General features: G+C 36.0%; 1 protein-coding gene across 3 annotated transcripts; it reads left to right on the top strand.

Annotated features, from left to right (window-relative positions):
* Positions 1–14: 14 nt before the first annotated feature.
* Positions 15–10,454, top strand: LOC147763406 (WD repeat-containing protein 86-like). 3 transcript variants are annotated; one of them, XM_087004732.1, is made up of 4 exons: positions 15–2,022; positions 5,733–5,868; positions 6,571–6,674; positions 9,737–10,454. In XM_087004732.1, the coding sequence occupies exons 1-4, from the start codon at positions 1,258–1,260 to the stop codon at positions 10,031–10,033; spliced, it is 1,302 nt and encodes a 433-aa protein (XP_086860858.1). In that variant the 5' UTR covers positions 15–1,257; the 3' UTR covers positions 10,034–10,454. The 3 variants fall into 3 exon arrangements, with proteins under 3 accessions (XP_086860858.1, XP_086860857.1, XP_086860859.1); XM_087004731.1 differs by lacking the exon at positions 6,571–6,674 and adding an exon at positions 6,964–7,067 and having other exon boundaries at positions 17–2,022; XM_087004733.1 differs by lacking the exons at positions 5,733–5,868; positions 6,571–6,674 and having other exon boundaries at positions 31–2,022.
* The last annotated feature ends 9,746 nt before the right edge of the window (positions 10,455–20,200 follow it).

Here is a 20,200-nt window from a genome sequence, read left to right as displayed (position 1 = left end):
CCGTGGATATTGCATACTGCGTAAGGAGCAGAAGCTGAAAAACAAAACTTTTTTCGTTATTGATAACTGATGATTTACCATTCGTTAAATGGCATGATATTCTTCTTTTTGACGTGGTTTACAAAACTCTACACGAATTTCGACAGTTGTTAATTTGATACGAATTTTTTATGTGACTGTTTATAGCCCAGAGTCCCAGTCTTTCTTCCGATACCAGTTTCCAACCTGTGCCAAAAAAATGAGACGCGGCCTCTGTCATCCATAACCGCTTGAAGTATGTTTCTTGCAAAACAAACTTTACACAGCGGTGAACAATGCTCCTTAAATCGATTTTTCCTCGTTCTCTAGGAAATCTTACCCGTTATTTCAAATACAATGACTGCACATTGACAGTGACCGCATAATGAAAACACTTTGGGCAGAATTTTGGATTTATTGATAATAATAGAACGGTTCACAAATATCATGAAGCAATATAATTCTAATTATGGCATAAAATATATATCGATAATTAATCAGGAATTGTCAGAGGGGCCGACTGAAGAGCAATCCAGTCCCAGCTCGCAAAAGAGCGTTCCAGGTCGATTGATATGCCTATTGTCGCTTATTTACTGAAATTACACGAGAATTTACCTGGTCGTCAATGGCAACAAGTTAGGATCGATGGAGATCAATATCTCTTTGTTCTGACGCAGTTTGCGAAAATGGCCCGATGGTTTTCTATCCAGTTGATGAAAAGAAGCTAATAGACAGTTTGTAATAAACTTTATTTGCCCCTGAAAGAAAATAGGGATGTTTCAATGTGACTTGTATTAACGGAAGTGATGACTGACAGAAGTCAGGAGATTGATGTATAAACGCGCAAGCCATCTGCGAGACGGTTTAACAGTGCGCAGAATTAAATATTCACGGCAATCGAACGCGTTTCAACATGACATCAAATATTCATGAGGACTATTGATAGTTCTGTGGGGATAGGATGTCAAATGATCGAATGTTGTTGCATGAGTATTGAATAGGAGGAATGAAACAGCACAGTTAGCCACAGAAGAGAGCAACACGGCACCAACAAGGGCGATAGAACCTCTGACAATTTGACACCCACCTTGTGCTGGGTAGGCCGTCCTGGAATTGCACATAAGTTAGTCAGCTTGAATATGGACAGATAAGTGTACGCATATCTAGTAAATTTACTGACTTTTGAGGGCAACGTAAAATCGGCGTGAAGTAAGTGTTTGTCCCACCTAAACTACCACCATGGGGAGTTGCGGCTCCAAAGCGGATAACCCAAAGAACAAGACGTACCACCTTCAGACGTGTGATGATCATGAGGGTGGCATTAACTGTATGGCTATCAGTGATGATAATTCCGTCCTGGCCACTGGCAGCGAGGACAAAACATGTCGTCTGTGGAGCACAAAGACTGAGCAAGTCCAGTGCATTGGTATTCTGACCGGCCATGAGGACTATATCAATTGCATCTGTATACTGGACAATTACGTTTTGACTGGAAGCGCGGATAAAACCGTCCGAAAGTGGGACATTGCCACTTGTGATTGTGTGATGATTTTTAACGGCCACAACTCGCTGGTCAATCGTCTGATTTGCACTGGAGACTTTGTGTTCAGTAGTTCATATGATAGAACATCTCGATGCTGGGACTTTGAAACTGGAGAGTGCATACGTGTTTTCACGGGCCACAAAAAGGGGGTTTACCCCCTAATCTTCATTCCGGCGGATTCGGAAGACGTGACACCGGAGAGTTTTGATTGGGACGGAAATAAAGACATACTCCTTTCTGGATCTGCAGACTTCACTGCTCGGTCCTGGTCGTTTGAGACGGGGAAGACGCTGAAGGTTTTCCAGGGTCACACGGGAGCGATTACGTGCATGGCGACGGATCCCGCCGGCAGGACGCTGTTCACAGGCAGCACGGACCACAGTATCCGCAGTTGGAACATCATTAAGGGTGACCAGATGAAGGTGTTCGAGGGACACGCTGGGTCTGTCATATGCATGGTGGTAAGCACTGCTATCTAAAATATTAAGCAGCGTTCTTCTGTAGCATATAGGACAAAACCGTAGGTCTGAATGATTTAACATTTTACAAAAAGGTGTTCTATATGTTCCAGTCTGTGCTATAAATACATGTACAATAAGCTATGAAACATGTTTAATGTATGTAATGTAAAAGTATCATATAATTGTGTTATAACAAGTGGTAACTCAGCCCATAGTCTAATCTTACATTAGTAATAGAACTACCCGCCTTAGCCACGTGTAATCCTTATTTAGTCTGGGTTCCTCAAACAAAGAAAGTACTCTCTGCATATAAACTTCAGGTTGCAAATACAAAAAAGGCCAAGTGGCTTTGAAATATGCAAATGTAATATCGTAGTTTTTCATTAGCTTTGTAAACGACCGAACTTCACCGAGCATATTGCCGTGAAGAATGAGATCCGACTAAAGTCAGACATACCGTGTCTGTAGTTTTGGTAAACAGTAACTACAACTACCTCTGTGATATTCAAATATTTTCTCATAAGATTTGTTTTTATTTTTAAACCAAAGACTTTATAGTTACAGAGAAGATGTTTTGAAATGCTGATGATATAAGACTTATAATACAATACACAGTGATAATTATCAACGCTGAACGCTATCATGACTCATGTCGATTTCACGGATTCATTTTAGTCCTCAAAACAAGTATAAATCTTATTTTCTTGATATGAGTACTGGTACTATACTGTAAACTGCCGAATGGAATAATTTTCATATTGTTTTATTTTTTAAAGTCATATTTCAACAATGACATTACACACACACACACGTACACGTACTCAGAGAATGGTTAAAAACACCTGCAGGAAACAAAAACGAGCCCAAGAGAATACAGCATGACTCATTTTCGTCTGCACCTACGACCCAGATTCAACCTGATGGTCATTGTAGACTGAATATTTTAATATTAAAATATACATTAAATGGTTTTCAATATGTACTGGAGGAGTACACAAGGATTGGTTTTGAACAATAACAATTATTATATTAAAGCAACTGATTTTCAAAGTGGAATATAGTGGGTTTTCGGATTCATTGTCTTCATATGGATTATGTTATGTCACGTTTGTCTTATGCATTAATCAGCCAGTTTCCTTTAGACGTAGGGATAATAAAGCCGCATCACACACAATCATCCTTTATCCATCCTTTAATTAATACGCCGAGGTCCACCCTTTAATTAATACAGTAACTGTTGTTTTATTTTGATGAAATTTTATAACGATTGAATTAGGTATTTGTGGTGATATTTTAGAACAATCTTATTAACTTGCACCTTAAAGCATATGTTAATTGTATAGGCCGTTGTTTCTTTCCACAATACCTCTATTATTGTCGAAAGATAAACGTTACTCATATATAAAAGGGATCAAAGTGTTTGTCAAAGAGTTCATTGTATCATTTTTCGGGAAACGTGAAACGAAGCCCTTTAGTATTTCTTTAAGTTATGCTATTTGAACCTGTATGGTGGCATATATGAGGCTTTTGTGGCAAAAAATATACTTCATAGAATTCGAAAACTTTTCTGTTCTGATAATTTCTAGGCATTCATCTCCGTTGTCAATTAAATGTTTTCTATTTAATAACAAAATAATAGGTTACTACAAGGAGCAGACAGCAGAGTGTGTGTGAACGTCAGATATACATGTACTTGTGCATGTCTTTGATTATGAGGGCAATCCATCACCCCAGGGGAGGTATATGAGTCACCAAACGAATTGAGATATATGTACCTTTATTTTTCAAATAATACTGAGTATGTTAAAATGTAGGCGTAAACACGGCTTCTCTAACATCTCATATAAGAACAGAGTGCTTAGTGCTTAATTTAAGTTTGGCCCAATGTAACCCAGCGAGCTACATATGAATATGTATTTAGTTAAATTCCAATATGTATTTAGTTAAATTCCATATAGCTGAACCAAGGAGACATCCCAAGAATGACAATTCTATGAGAAAAATTGAAATACACAAGCCAGAAAATACACTTTTCAATCATTCAAGGGTCCATGGTAAAATAAATGAAACCAACTATACACAAAATTCAGATGGATGCATGAATCCTATACCAAACGTCAATGTAGGAGTTTATTGGCGAAGCATGGCACCGACATTATTGGATATCCATACATATTCCCTGGTGTTTGATTAATATCCCTTTCTTTGTAAGTACTCCAGTTAATATCTAGATAATTAATGATGATTTTTACTGGAGTTATTGTTTCATTGCACTGACGAGAAACTTGTGTGACTCGTTATTGGACGGGTGGGACCAAGCCTTGACGTGCATTTGAGTTAGTAACCCTGATCGCACATGTGCCATTTTATATGTTCATCCACAATTCATCCATTCAAAAAAGAAATGTGAAATGTCTCTATTTTTTCATTAAAGCTGGAAGAATGCATTCTGTTACTTTTGCTTCAAGGAAAAACACAGGACATAACGATATGAGTTTGTGTGCCAGGTGCAGAACATTCATATCGGATACCAAAAATTTAGACTTGCTAAAACCAATATATTTAAATTATGAAAGATGAATTACATTTTTAAAAAACGTTTTAAAAGGCATGCATTATCTACATTAGTGTAACAAAAGTGTTGAAAAAAACTGGGACTGCCACAGAATGTTCTTTAATTTATAACAGCGAATACATGTATAAAAACTCTTTGTTGCTTTCCCACGGCTTATTTACAAATTGAAATTTAACATGCTTTCTCTCAATAAAGGAATGTGTTCTAATCATGTTATGCAGCGTGCTCTAGCTGTGGTTATATGTATTCAGACTGCAAATCGAGAACTTATTACCTGTCCATAATGCATTTCATTGATTTTGCTCTGCTGTGTGTTGTAGATACGGACAATCACAGCTTTCAGCAGTAGGAACATTGTTTGAAAATGTTAATAAACAAGGACATTGTCATTTGGATCAAAGTTGCTTCTACTCAGCTGATAATAGAATACAATTCTTTTATCAATAAATGAGCTGAAAATCGATGGCAAATAATTATTAGGAGATTATTTGTTTTAGTATATTTTCCTTTGTTGAACCACTACGCTTTATGAACATCATATCTGTTTTCACCACTGAAACCTCTCACTTCTGAAAGTGAAGTAGTCAGATCCAGGAAATGATAACATAAGTATTAAACTAAACAGTATTTACCACGTTGATACCCAAACGTATCACTTGAACAAATTTATTTCATAGCGTGAAACAATAAAACTGCACGTAGTTTAAAAAACTCTGTGGCAAAGAGGTAGTTAGGTGCGTGGACACAATTTTTGTTTTTGCCAATTCAGCTATTTCTCGTCAGATTAAAACTTCTTACAAGGATTCATCATATCTATTACTAAAGTCTTTCGAATGTTGCCCAGGCATTTAATAATTTGATTTTACTCACCAACTTAAACCACTTAAACCAAAATAAAAAAGACTGTAGGGACTATTAGAAGACTATATATATGGTATGTAGATATTACAGTGAACAGAGACGTAGTGCACCCGCTGCAGGAGATAACATAGTTACAAAATAATTAAAAGAGAGATAAAGGCGTTTCTTGCAAATTTTAATAACTGCATTTGTCAAGTTTAGGAATGTAACTTTTGTTTCAGAAATGGTACAGGCGGTTGCATTGTGTGTTTTTATTAACCATTCGTTGTTCCAGGTTGTCAATAAGATGTTGTATAGCGGAAGCTCAGACCAGACAGGTCGAGCGTGGGTGACAGAATTCGGAGATTGCACACGAATCTACAGAGGACATAAACACAGCGTGAGCTGTGTAAAGTTTCATGAAGGACTTGGTAAGGCATTGGCACTTATTGTGAACTACGTATTTATTACTTATGCCCATTTGAAGTACACGATGTATATAGCCTTACAAATTAAGTACATTTACGCATTTTAAAATATTGTTGGGAACTTAACTTTAAAAGTGCGAATCCATTTAAAAAGCAAGTCTTGTGCTTTAGATTGGGTGATGTAGCTCTCGCGTGCTGTTAAGCACGGGAATTGTTACTCCTTGCGCCACAGGAAAAGAAGAGGTCACCTTATTCTCCCACTGCAACAAATGATTGCCTTTTCTCGTCGTATTTATGAAGCGCCAAGTTCACCTTAGTGATAATTGACACTATCGCAGCGTTTCGTGTTGTTTTCATGTTTATGATATGATAATGTAATTTCAGGCGTGCTCCAGCGCTACAGAGGAGAGCACAGTCTTCACCACGTTGTCTAGGCTACCATGATATACTTTCTCTCCACAAAACAATATTTCAAAACAATAAACAACTACACCATCAATATCAATCAACAAAACCAAACAGGCAGGCAGAATATATGCCGTGAAAAAGCATACATATTTTACAAGACACGCATGGAGAGCGATGGCTGACAATAACAAAATAATAAATGAAAAATGATAAGATAGACAAATCCAATTTTCACTGTACTGCTTCATATGTAAACCTATGCAATTGTCTGTTGCTATTAACCCCATCTTATTTTAGTGATCACCGGATGTGGGGACGGCATTGTGCGTTGCTTTGACTCCAAGTCCGGGTCTGTTCAGCGTCAGTTCAAGGGCCATGAAACCGGCGCCAACTGCATGCAGGTTAATGTCGTCTGTTAACTGGTACCATGTGCACGTCTCCCCTTCGCTAACTTACTTAGGGTATCTTTACAAAACGCGCTTTTTTTTGGGGGGGGGGGGGGGGAGTAGTGTGGGTGGGTGTAGGAGGCGTTAAAAAGAACCCTGTGTTGTTAGCAAAAGGTAGGCGCATTTATGGGACGACAACTTGTGTATTTCCAGTGACGCGTGTCTTTGTTGTTTTAATCCTTGGTTTATACATTTATACTTTTTTTCTCAACATTTCAACTATTTTTATTCTTGGCTATATCAGTATTCACCGGATGTGGAGATACGTTAAGCAGATGTTTTGATGCCAAATCAGGGACGATGAAGAGAGTATTTCGTGGTCATACGTTCGCAGTTAACTGCCTACAGGTAGAGTTGTTGATAAAGCATGCGCCTTCACACAATCCGAAGGGGAACTCAAGGTCATAAACCAAAATTATTTTTCTATTTCAAAAACTATAGAGAAAAACCTAAGATTACACTAAAATCTCGATTAAATGCTCGAAGTACAAATTGTCCAAGGCACTCTGATGACATGACATTCCTCATTTCATATCGGAATGAAAATATTAAGGATGTAGACGGGGGAGGGGGGCAGAATCGTGGCTATCTTCTTCACCGACTAAGGTATACCAACACGCTGAATATAAGAAGATTATTTTAACAGCTTTTCATTTCATATCATTAATTTTTAATTTATTGCATAACAGTTACGTAAGGAGATATAAAGCTTAATATGTGTTTTTGTCAGAGAAAGCTTCAGACCAGTGTCAAAACTAATTAGAACCTCCAAACCATGAAAGATTTTACTTATTTGTTAGATCTAAGGGATCATTCCCATAACCCTGTCATAACAGCTAGATCGATCTTACTCCCAGGGGATTCTTACAAAATTGCATTCAGTTTTTGTGGCTTAAATGTCAGGCACACCCCATCGTAACTTAAAGTACGAGAACAAGTAAAGTCGGGAAAACTTTGTGGTCCCCGATGTTGGTCATGTTGCTTTGCGAAGGGGGCGTGCCAGACAATTAAGCTAATCACATTGTCTGCGCCTTAGCGAGAATCCCGGCTCCATTGGGACGACGCATGGGGAGGCGTGTGAGAGGCGGAGAGACTATTGAAAGATTAGCCGGTTTTTCTTTCATGTAGGTCTCGGTTTTGTAGAGCCTCGGCTCTTCTCGATGTGAATGCGGCCTATTAGTAGTGGAATTATAGTTTTTAGGGTATAAAGATCAGGCTTAGAAAACCTCTTACGCATTATATCTCCTAAAATAATCATTATGTAACGAAATAATGACATGAATAGTTGTTGAAATAAGCTTTTTAATCGATATGCTACATGTGGGTACATCCAGGTCGGTTAAGAAGATAGCCACGTTCTTAGCACCCTCCCGTCTTCATCCTTAATCTGTTTTGTCATTGTTCCCTTTTGGATCCGTTTTCCACAGCACCAGTGATGTTGCATTGCACTTGCACGTTAACCGCGCATAATTCGAGCAGTAACCGCCAAATGTCGAGCTGCGTAATCGACATGGCGTTACTAATTCAGAAATGCATGGGTTCATAACGCACCTCGCATGACCATATGGAAAGTGCACTCACTAATTTTGTTTTCTGTAACGATCTCGTCCCTTTGTTACCGAACCATACAGAGAAACTATATTACGGTGGTTTTGAGTTAAGTTGTAAAAGGCCATGACGACAGCAAATAGTTGATTGTCTGGTTAAAGCCCCGGCTGCGTATTATTTTACCCTCCAGATGCTTACCGTGTGTACATAAACATGTTTTCACGTTGTGTGCAGGATATCCACCTCACTTAATGTGAAAACAGTTACGTTTGCTGACGGTCAATCAATTTCGAAGACAATAACGTTGTAAAATTAAATAAATATTTTATTTTTAGAAATATACTGATATATTTAAATTAAAGTCAGTCGAATGATTTTTTATATTTTACATTTAAGACTGCATTATTTATTTGCTGCAGCGTTTTGAGAAAATTGAGATGTTAATGCATTCTAAGTAAATCGAAGGCTACGGGTTTAAATTGAATAGTTTACAGGAAATATGAGAAGAACCCTGAGAATAAGGGATTAGAGATGGGATACGAATTAGGAAACATATTAAAGCTAGTCCCACATCCTTTTTTCTCCATTCAAAAGTGCCAATGTTTACCTTTGCCAGAGAGTATGATTACTGTGTTTCTGCACTAACACAAAACTTTGTATTTTATTCTTCAGTATTTACTTTGGTTTCAAGCATTTGCCTCTTCGCTCTTTCTGACTTGTAGTAATGTGTGTGTGCTTTCACAGACTAACGTAGGCTTCATTTGAGGAGATTTAGTTTTTGAGCTACATTAATCTATATTTCTTTGTTTTTGCGTGTGCCTAAACGTAGGCATCCCGCAACGACGTGGAAATTACCTGTAATAAAAAGACGCATTTCACTCACGCACTCGCTCGCTCGCTCGCACACATGCACGCTTCAAATCATATTTAAAAGAATTTTTTATTCTGACAGGGGCAAACCCCCGGCCTCATCTTATAAAATATAAGATGCCATGTTTATCAGTATATGGTATCTTCTCTTATAAATGACATTAACACAACAAGCCCCCATGTGGAAATTTTCACGGTATGACAAATAAAAAACGATCAAAAATGGTGGCAGAGAGGGATATCTCCTCCGATGAAGTCCTCGACATTATTTGATTACCAATATGTATTAAATATGATTGCGTAATAACCCTCTATTATCATGTTTCTTTGGTTACGAGTATTTTACGCAGCACATCGTAACTAGTATGTAGTAATGACATTATTTTGCTGTGATTACCGAGGCTCAACAACTCTGTTGAATTAGACTTTCTTAATATACCTTTGCCAGTGAAGTGCATTAGCTGCAAATAGTTTGAAGACAATACGTTTGTTATATGCTAAATGATTATATAGTTTTACGTCAAATAAGTTAAAAGTAATCGTATACCCAATCTAAAGCACAATTTAGACTAGTCACTGACACCTTAATATTCCACTAGGTTGCTGACGGAAAGCTTTTCACCGGGTCACATGACTGCACAATACGCGTTTGGGACATCACCGGGATGAAAGATGACATCACATTTGGACGGGACGATGACGACAAGGAGAAAAATAAGTCAGAAAAAACGGTCGATCGTTTGGAGGTTGACAATAACCAAAATGACGTCGACAAGAGTCAAGCACAAATTATCATAGAAGACGAAACGAACCAACAAAACGGTGTTTCTAATGGACACGCCATCATGTCTCCAAATAAAGCGGAAAAGGAAAAACAAATGATTGAACTTGTTTAAACAAACAATTTCCTTCTAGAGCACGAAAATTCAAATTTATTTATCTGACAGAGCTAGAATTTCCTTGTAAAAGAAACACATTTATTTAAAACGCTTCTGATAAGTTTTATATTCCATAATATATCGGAAAAATATTTACACTCAATCATATCATTGTTGTTAGTGTGAACTTGACAATGTGAACACTGCCTCTGAATATGAGCATTTCTTTTGCCATATGGCAGAATTATGACAAAAATCGTCAATACTGTAAGTGTTTTACTTGTATACTGTCACGTGGATCAGATTTTGTACATAAGCATATGCAATTATTAATGTGATACCGCCCGAAGAGTGTGAATGGAAATCTTGACGTCGCTGTTTCGTGTTTGTGTTACAATATTAGATTAATAAATAAATTGTATTCGTAAACCAAAGTTTACTATTATTGTTTAGGGCCATCCATTTTTATCATCATTTTCAAAAGTCTACAAACCGAATGTGTGTGTGTGTGTGTGTGTGTGTTGGTGTGTGTGTGTGTGTGTGTGTGTGTGTGTGTGTTGGTGTGTGTGTGTGTGTGTGTGTGTGTGTTGTGTTGGAAGCTCTGTGCGCTTCTGAAAAAAATACAAATGATGATACAAATTTCTGTAAAGGTCATTTCTTTTTGGTACGCTAGGAAGGGATTTGGAAACGTTTTGTACATTTGTGAAAACAATGAAAAAAATGTATGCCCCCTTAATAGTTATATTTACATGTGCATATCGCATATGCTTAAGAGAAGAACATGTAAAGAATGCATTTTTTGCTAATTACTACAGCGTGATTTTAAGTTTTATTAAAAGAGAATACGAATCAACAGTTCAAAATGTGTGTTTTGGGTAAGCTGTTTCGAATAAAATGGGGACGGTAAGCCGGCAAAATATTATTTTTCTCTGCATTATGTTTCCTTTAGCACTTATTATTTCTTTTTATTATTTCAATATGAATTTTCCTAAAGATTTTTTATAACAAAACATGGCTGGCCTCTGCAGTAACCCGCCATGCCACTAGGTTCTAAGAACATCGTGGGTTTTATTATTTTTTTGTGTGAACTGCGTCTCAAGCATTCCTTGAAGCTGTGCTTTAAAAGGCCAGGTTTCCCATATGAACATTTATACACATTGAATTCATCAAAACGCTAATGTAATAATCAAAACAATAATGAAAACGAAAAAAAAAAGAATAAAATAATCTGAAATAATATAATATCATAATCAGAAATAATTAGACAACTGGGTACATGGGCACTACAAAAAGGCTGTTATCTCAACCCTACTCTAACACATCGATGAGTAAGAATTCTAAGTTCAGTCTCTTATGGATTTATTATCGTTGGAAAGCTGAAAATTTGTCCTATCTCTCTAAGTAGTTTATTTTTGACAGCAGGATTGGTAGCACTGTTTATGAGTATATCAAGTGTGTTCTCTCTCCCATCCTGGGCATTAAACTGCCAATATATCAACACGTAAAAAAGGAGATAGAGCGTTTCAATTCTCCCCCGATTATGTATAAATTTTTTATTCTGCATTATTGACCTGAGATTGGGTTGGGAAGCGAATCGTAATTGTGTTAGTTGTTCGTGATGTTTCCACAAGGAATGCACAGTCTTGCTGCCATGTCGAATCCTTGTAACTAAAAAAATTCTGGGCCATTCTGTCTAGAACCAAAATGCTTGTGATCCCCTTTTGGATAAACAATCAACCTTTATAACTTGATAAAGTGCATAATTAGATATAATTATGTAACAGTGCGATCGTTTTAGCTGATTTACTTCGTGTATAGGTGCAGCCTCTTATGGCTTCCATAATGATTGGGAAATTGCATGCATTTTCATATTCTTCTTCCATATACTATATAGTGCATAAAATACACTAAAATGCCTTTTGTTTATGAAATATGCAATCACTTTTGTTGAGACACGACACACACATAACAATAAAAAAAAGATTAAGTAGCCAAATATTATGCGCTCTAAAAGATATGTAAACATGTGCGATATACAGTGCATGGTTTGTAATTAGATTTCTAAAGCGGTATTATAAAATATATGCTGTTTTGTCTTAAATGATGAACCGAACCATTTAGCTGAGGCAGGTTTGAATGTTTATAATACACGGAGAAATGGATGTATTTAATAGACCACGCGCCATGTATGTAGATTGCTGTGGTGTAAATACTTAAATATTAAAATCTTTGTGTTATCACATTTAATAACGATAAGAACGAGCGCACCTAATGAAGAGATCATCTGCAACATCATTAAGAGCACAGGAATACAATCACCAGAGGAAAATGTATTCAAGGACAGTGGGTTGTTACAGAAGCAGCCCAGAGTATATTTGACGCATTTCCTTCGAGGATGGAAGGAAATTAAAATGAGATCTTCAAATGGAAAAGAGTAATCTTTGCCTCTATATGTGCAGCCAACAGCACAATAACTGTCAATCAAAACTAATATGTGAAAACTGCCACAGTCATTTCATAAACGGGTAAATGAGTAAATGCTTGAAAAATCCTTTGGTTTCTTAGGACGGTTACTCGGTAAACGTCTGGAAATAAAAGACCGTCGAGTAAGTCAACAGCATTGCCAGCAGGACCAGTCCAAGTTAATGAAATGGTTCTGTACAAGTGCAAATATCATCGGCGGAAAAGATCAAATGAGGCAAGCCACTAGCAGCTGTGACTGACAATTTTTGTTTTTACTTCTGATATCTGAAGACCTGAAATATCTGCCTCAATGAAAGGAGGAAGTCTTGAGCGACTGGTCATACAACTGGACCTGATTCAGTTCTTGTATAGCCAGTGTGTCAGTACGAACATTACTCCACCTCTCTCATAAACATTTTGGAAAAGGGGAAAGAAAGAAAGAAAGAAAGAAAGAACCTAAGTAAGAAGGAAGGAAAGAAAAAGAAAGACTAAAGAAAAAATAGGTTGCGAGATCAGATATGGGTTCCTGCCCGAGTGCTTGCAAAGTATCACGTAGTAGCCTTGTGCCAGACAGACCAGTATACCCAGTTGCAAGCCAGTCAGATCGCCAGGAGACAAATACTGTAAATGAAAAACGTAGAAATTCTAGTCGACACACCTCAGACAATGAGCAATTTATTGCCGATGGACCATTGACTTTGTCGGTCTCAGCAACTACAGTAAACATAGTACCAGGGTACGGTAGAGTTGACACCCAAAGAAAGCAGGACCAAACTCATCATCGTCTTCAGCGCCACAAGAACTCTACGTATCTGTTTCATAAAGCACAAAACAATACGAACAGATTTTCTGTGGCGGACACGGCTTCATTTACTATCCCCAAAGAACGGTTTAGCACGTGTAATATGGCGGGAAGTTATTGTCGAATAGAAGAAGATGAAGGTAGGATATAAAACTGGGATGCTTTTAGCATACCCCCCCAAGGACTACCCCCTTCACTTTTATTGTTTTATGGAGATAAAAATACACGTATACGATGTATGGTTATTTTGCTTTTTTGTTATGAACACTGAAAAAGAACTACACGTACATGTATGCTCCTCGTATTGCTGTACATTCAGTTATAAAGGGTACAGGTCTATGTGCATATAGGCTTGGTTTCTGCTTTTTCCCCCCATAAGGTAGGCCCCTACTGTATTCATTTGTTTACATGTTCACTTATCGATCCTTTGTGCGTGACGTCATATCATATCGAATCGGCTGGTCGACAAAAAGCGCCCAGATGTCCAGTAGAAACATAAGACAGTCACTTGAAATGCCGTTCATTTTGTATGGAACGGCAAATTACAACTCGTAAAAAGACATGAGAAATTATCCTATAGCTGTAGATTCTAACATATCTGCTTATATAAATTCCTAGATTTCATTTAGTCTTCTGGAGCCCGGCCAATTTGTACAGAAATGACGTACATACTGGTACGTGAAAAGGATCAGCTACTTGTACATGTTCAGAAATGAAGCAAATAATAATAATAATAATAATAATAATAATAATAATAATAATAAGGGTCTACTGCACTCTCTTTGCAATATACTAAATATATTGAATGCATGTAAATAGTATTAAAATGGAGTTAGATTCAATCACTTTAAAAACCTCTAAAATAAATATTAAAGAAAGTAATAAAAATAGAATAAAGTGTTCGCAAAGATTCTTCTCTTGTCTCTATACAACATAATTATCCTTATATACAGTATACGTGTCAATAAGCGTGCACTTACAGGGCACCCGGTGATCTTCTTTGGTGCTTTGCCACCGTGTGGATTGCAATACAGGAATAGTGGATTGATGTGGCTAATATGCACTGGGTTTCGTGTTCACTTAATAATTATAATACTGCGTCTTGTTATCAGTTCAGAGTGAGTGTCTGTATCCTACTTTCAGAGAATTGACATCAAACTACAAATAAAAAACGCACTGCCGTACAAGGTTTTGTTATTGCAGATACTTACATTAGCTTTAAATAGAGCTTTTTACGTCACCTGAGTTTTTCATGACATTCTGCATGGACCACATTAACAGAATTCTCATCTGTTTTATTTTTATTCTTATTCTATTCTATTATTATTATTATTATTATTTATTTCTGAGCGGGTCTGATAACCAATAAAACTTTAAGTATACATCCAGATTCTACTTTTTCTAAATCTCGGATGACAGAAAGTGATAAATCTAGGATCTTTTTATAAATCTGGTATGGGCACGAAGTAACAAAGGCTTATCCTCTTTTGTTAACGAAAGTTTTTAAACTTTCGTTAACAAAAGAGGATAAGCCTTTTTTTAAAAAAGCTTTTAAAAAAAATAACAACGCTTTTGGACAATATTCTAACGTTATTAAAACTATTAAAAAAAAAAAAAAAAAAAAACTAGACCGTGCTTAAGGGGTATAACGAGATGCACATGTATTTCACTGACACATTTTGTCCTCAACTTCAAGAATATTTTGTACGTTGCTTCATAACGAAGGTTTTGCAAACTACTTTCTGTGAATGCAGTTTTTTCGTGTTTTGTCTAAAACAATTGACTGTGTCCTGTTACCATATTCTCTTGTTACTAATGGATAAAATTAAATTGATTATTTTATCAATGGCTAAAATATTACTAAAAACGTCTGGCAACTAAATATAATGACGTGCACCAAGCAAGTAACGAAGATTTTTCAATTCTTAAAAATCCAGTGACACCATGAAACTAGCCGCAAGCTATTCATTGAGTTATTTGAAATAAACATCCAAGACATTTTCTGGGACGTTAGACACCATACTTGCTTCCTGACAAGTTGCAGATTTTCTGCTTTGGTAAAAATGAAATAGATCGATTGGAAAATGTGAGATGATTCTGCGAGCGACAGTGATGAAGGTTTAAAATTAAGCAACTTATGTTGTTTGTGTGAAAACAGATAAAGTTAGAAATTATTATTTTATTTTGTAAGTTAACAGATTTATGTTAGTTAAGTTCCTGTTGGACAAACAATTCTTCCGCTTGCTTACTTTTCATAAAATAAAAAAAAGTTAAACGGACCTATATACTGAGACTGAGTGATATTATTTGGGACGTATATTACTTCCCGTTGTTCTGTTTATAAGAGGGCACCATGGAGTGGGGATACTGTAGTGATCACGGGTCACGGGGAATAAAATCATCAATTCACAAATCACAGTATTTAACACTTAAAAGTAGCTTCCGCGGTTATCGAAATACCCATGCGACCCTCTTAAAAGGCTAAGAAAGGAAGCAAGGCCCTGTGTTATGTCTAAATTAAAATTGCTTTTGCTCACCCCTCCGCTATTTACCATTATGCCGGAACCCACCCTTGCTTAAGTGGTGCCTGCCGCAACTTCTTTCTGGATTCGCATCTAACACAATTCAAGTTTTTATTCTGTTTCAACCAGTAGCAACCTGTAAGATCGTGGTGGAAACTACAGGGTAAGCTACGTCATACTTTATTTGATTTTATGCAGCATCTTTAACACCCGCACACTGTTATTAACCATTGGAGTAAAACAAGATTTTTATGTGGGTATAAACAATGCTTCAAAGCAATTGCACTAGATACACCAGCCAGCTTGGCACCAGATGCCACCGTTGTAAATTCAGTCAGGCATGTACATTGTGCTGATGTAATTGTATTAATAAACGAAGTTGAGACTGCTGGTAATTCACACCGTATACATGTACATGCCTCACTGCATACCTGAATGTCAAAATTGATAAGGTGGGGATCAGTTTCCCATGGATTCAGGGCTTCGTGTGAAATGGAGGGTTGCCATTGATTGCGTTGCCTTTTGAGTCCCAGTTTAATGATAGGCGTCAAGCATCATGTTTTCCTCAACTGACAGTTCTTTTTGTTTGTTAAGTTTCTGAACTTACACTTTCTAAAAGTTAAAGGAATGTCTGAAAGAACCTGATGTTTTTTTTTATATTTTTTCACAATTCACTATATTTTTTCACAATTCTCAATTAAATTATAATGATAGCCAGTGTCATTTATTGCATGAACAGAAAAATTGCCCATGATGCACAATGAAAGAAAAAAAAAGAAAAGAAAAAAAAAAACATCACAGGGCACTCCCCAAATCAGCCCCCTTACTTTGAAATTGGCCATGGCATCTCAATATACTGGAATAGAAACAAGGCCTGACATTAAAAAAAGTCTTAAAATATTTTTATCTTTACAGTTCTCCAACTGATTTTTTCATTTTAATGTCATTGTAAAATACAGTTTTCAGAGTCTATTAAATTATGCCTTAATATTTTATCATCATTTAAATTATTTATATTAGTCTTTGTCTTTTTATCAAAGGTCTTATTATACGTAGTTCTCTGTAGTTTTATACTGGTCCTAAACATGTCTGAAACACATGTAGAAGGTGGGATGGTGGTGGTTATACTCCATAAGTAGACCTACCAGGTATATTTGAAGGATAAACTTTTTATGCCATTAAAAAAACCCGAAGAAGTGAGTGAAACCTTGTGGAAGCAATGCAACAAATATATAGTGAAATTTGTTTATGTTATTAGCATGTTTCACTTCATAATGGTGCAAACAGCCTGATCATGCATCTTGAAAAAGTTCATGAAGTTGTCAGTGTCAGTGTTTGAGATATACAGAAATAAATAACAAATGGATCAAAAACATTGTTTTATATCAGCAACCATCAATATTTATTTCCACTGGTGTCAATAAATATAAAGCGACGACACAACATGTACTAGTATTGATAGTGCTATTAGACATAATCATATACATTTGTCATATTTGGTACACATGTATATCTCCACTAATCTGTTCCTTTCAATGAAAATAGCAAACAACAGTGTTTTTCAAGAATGAAATAAAGAGAAAAAACGTACTTTACAATCAGTTCACATTTTCTTCCCATTGTTATAGAACCACATTAGAGTAATTTGTATTTCATTTAGTTTACAATCAGTAATGCATGTCTACAAGCCATGTTAAACAATGTTGTAAAACCATAAGTGAGATTTTAGTAGGACTGAAACCACTTCCACGTCATCTAGCAGCAGACCCTTGGAGGTGATAAGAGTGGAATAAGATAGTCATGACCTGTTTCTATGATAATCATTTCTATAGTGAAAGTCTACTTCTTAGAAAGTAACTATGGTAATTGAAAAAAAGGAATGATAAAAGAAAAAGAAATCAATGAAAAATGTGACATCGAATTGCTTTAAACAGACAGTATTTTGTGCAAGTCTGTATGGTCCCAACGTTCCTGGAATTTGTCAATATCACAGAGACCAGTCCCATGCTTCAACTGGGTCACTGAATATTTTATTGATGTCCTGTGTTTAACATTGGTCTCTGGAGAGAGTTTAAGGGAGTTAAAATAATGTACCCGTACTTAACAATGCAGATGGCACCTGAATGCCATTAACTAAAACATTGCTTAGATACACTGGACTTCAGTGATCAAGTTGAGATCCAAGCTTGGTCTTATTTATAGATACGTATATGGGTGTGTCAGCACATTGTTCTAGCCATCTTAGCTTGAGTTTAAATTCATATAAACATTGAATATTTGTATTTAGTAAAAATCTGCATAAGTGATATACTGTAAGCCAGCATTCGAAATAATCATGCAAACTACCAAATTAAGTAGGAATGTGTTAATTAAATGTGCATAAAACTGGGAAATATTAACACTTTGGTAATTCCTTGTGTAATTTCCAGCTGTTCAGGGTTGGTAAATGCCATGTTGGATATAAAAGATATATAAATCAGGTGCATGTGCATTTCTGTTAATCTGAAATATATTAGTATGAAGAAAAAACAAATATATATTTGCATGTGTTTTTCTTCAGTTTTGTCTTTCATATATATATATATATATATATATATATATATTTTTTTTTTTTTTTAAGATTAAAAAGTAGACAAATGTTGGTATATGCAGCATCTTACATTGTAAAGCACATTATCTCCCTGTATTCACATGTATGTATGTACACAGGGGCGGATTTAGGCCGTCTTCTGGGTCTTCCGGAAGACGGTCAGATTTTCAAGTCTACATTGACGGTATTTATTTTTTTCTGTTGGAAGACGGTCAAAATTGGAGGATGAATCAACAAAGATAATTTGGAAGACTGTCAGTAAATAGCTCTGGATCCGCTCCTGGTACAAATCCTGAATTTAATGAAGACATCAGAAAGGGTTACTTCAAAAACTTCTAGGAATTTTGGGAGACAAATTTAGTTGAAATACACTTTTGTAAGAGAAGTGCTTTGCTATCTTTTTGAATTGACTTTGGAAAACTGTGGAAGGAAGATTGTCAGCCTGAATGCCTGCTTTTTTACTGCAAATGTCACCTTGGGTTTGAATATTAGATATCAGATATCAGTTATTTGTAAATACTTCATACTTTCTTTTTGTATATAGTATTCTGAAAAAAAAAGAAAGAAAAGAAAACTGAGGCTGTCAATTACTGATGTGAAAATGAGTCTATTAGACATGATGCCAATCAGAAATATCTAAGATGACCAAAAAGATGGCCCTTGCTTGCAGAAATGGCTTCCTATTAAATATCATATCCCTAATGTGTTGTCTCGATTCATCTGTTCTCAGGACACATGCTGTGCTACGATGACTTTCATGAGGTTTTAAGCACAGAAGACACATCCATACTTTTTGAAGTTTGATTCCAGCCCGTCTGAATGAAAAATATGTAAGAGGTATACTTTATTGAAGTTTATACATGTAGACGTGTAGGATTTTGTCGATGCTAAATACAAAAGATACATTTTAAGTGAGAGAGGTTTGTGTCTGAACACTCCATCCCTGAATCTCATCCCATAGCTTTTCTTTTTTTCTTTTTTTTTTTTTTATGAGATGATGTATATAAACAATAGAGCAAAGCAATTGAGCAAAAATATTTTCATCCAGCAGTGGCACCTTTTGATAGAATCTTTCTTAATCCTACATGTAATACCGGTACATGTACATTAAATGCATAATGACAAACTGCCTTATGGATAAAACTCTGTTCATTTATAGGCATTCCATGTTTTTAGTGATTATTCCCTATTGTATTTAGATGCAATTCTCATGTACGTAATTTATTAGACAAAAGACTGGTGCATTTGGAGCAATGAGACATTGACAACCCTTTGGACAACAACTATTTCCAAATACTTTTTCTGCTTTTCTAGACATAAATGCACCTTTGGCTTTAATTCAATAATGTTCATACCCAGTAAATATTTCTATAAATTCTTTACATTGTTTGTAGCATATATTGTTAAATCTAGGTAAAAACGTGGTTCAGTTTTGAGAGAAAAATGATTAAAAACCATTTGGTGCAAACAATTACCACTGAACCTGCTTGGTGTACTGTCAGTGTTTTGATCATGTCATATTTAAGGTATATAATCATAGATCTGTCTTTCATGTTTAAAATCTAATGGTGCACAATAACCTAAGAATTACAATTTCTAAACATTCTGTAAAAGAAGAAATGGAAGATATCCATGAGTTGACTACATATTTATATCTTAGAGTGATTTTGCCTGCCTGCAGATTCTGCTAGATTGAAAATATGCAGGGGTGAAAAGAAAACAAAATGCTCAAATTGCTCACCATTTTTCAATCCACATTTTCCACCTACGGAACCACAGAAAAATTGACATTTTTCTTTTTTTCTATT

Source organism: Lingula anatina, chromosome 2 (genome assembly GCF_051362555.1).
Source record: "Lingula anatina isolate TDL-2025a chromosome 2, LinAna3.0, whole genome shotgun sequence".
Lineage (NCBI taxonomy): Eukaryota > Metazoa > Brachiopoda > Lingulata > Lingulida > Lingulidae > Lingula > Lingula anatina.
This window is presented reverse-complemented; position numbering and strand designations above follow the sequence as displayed.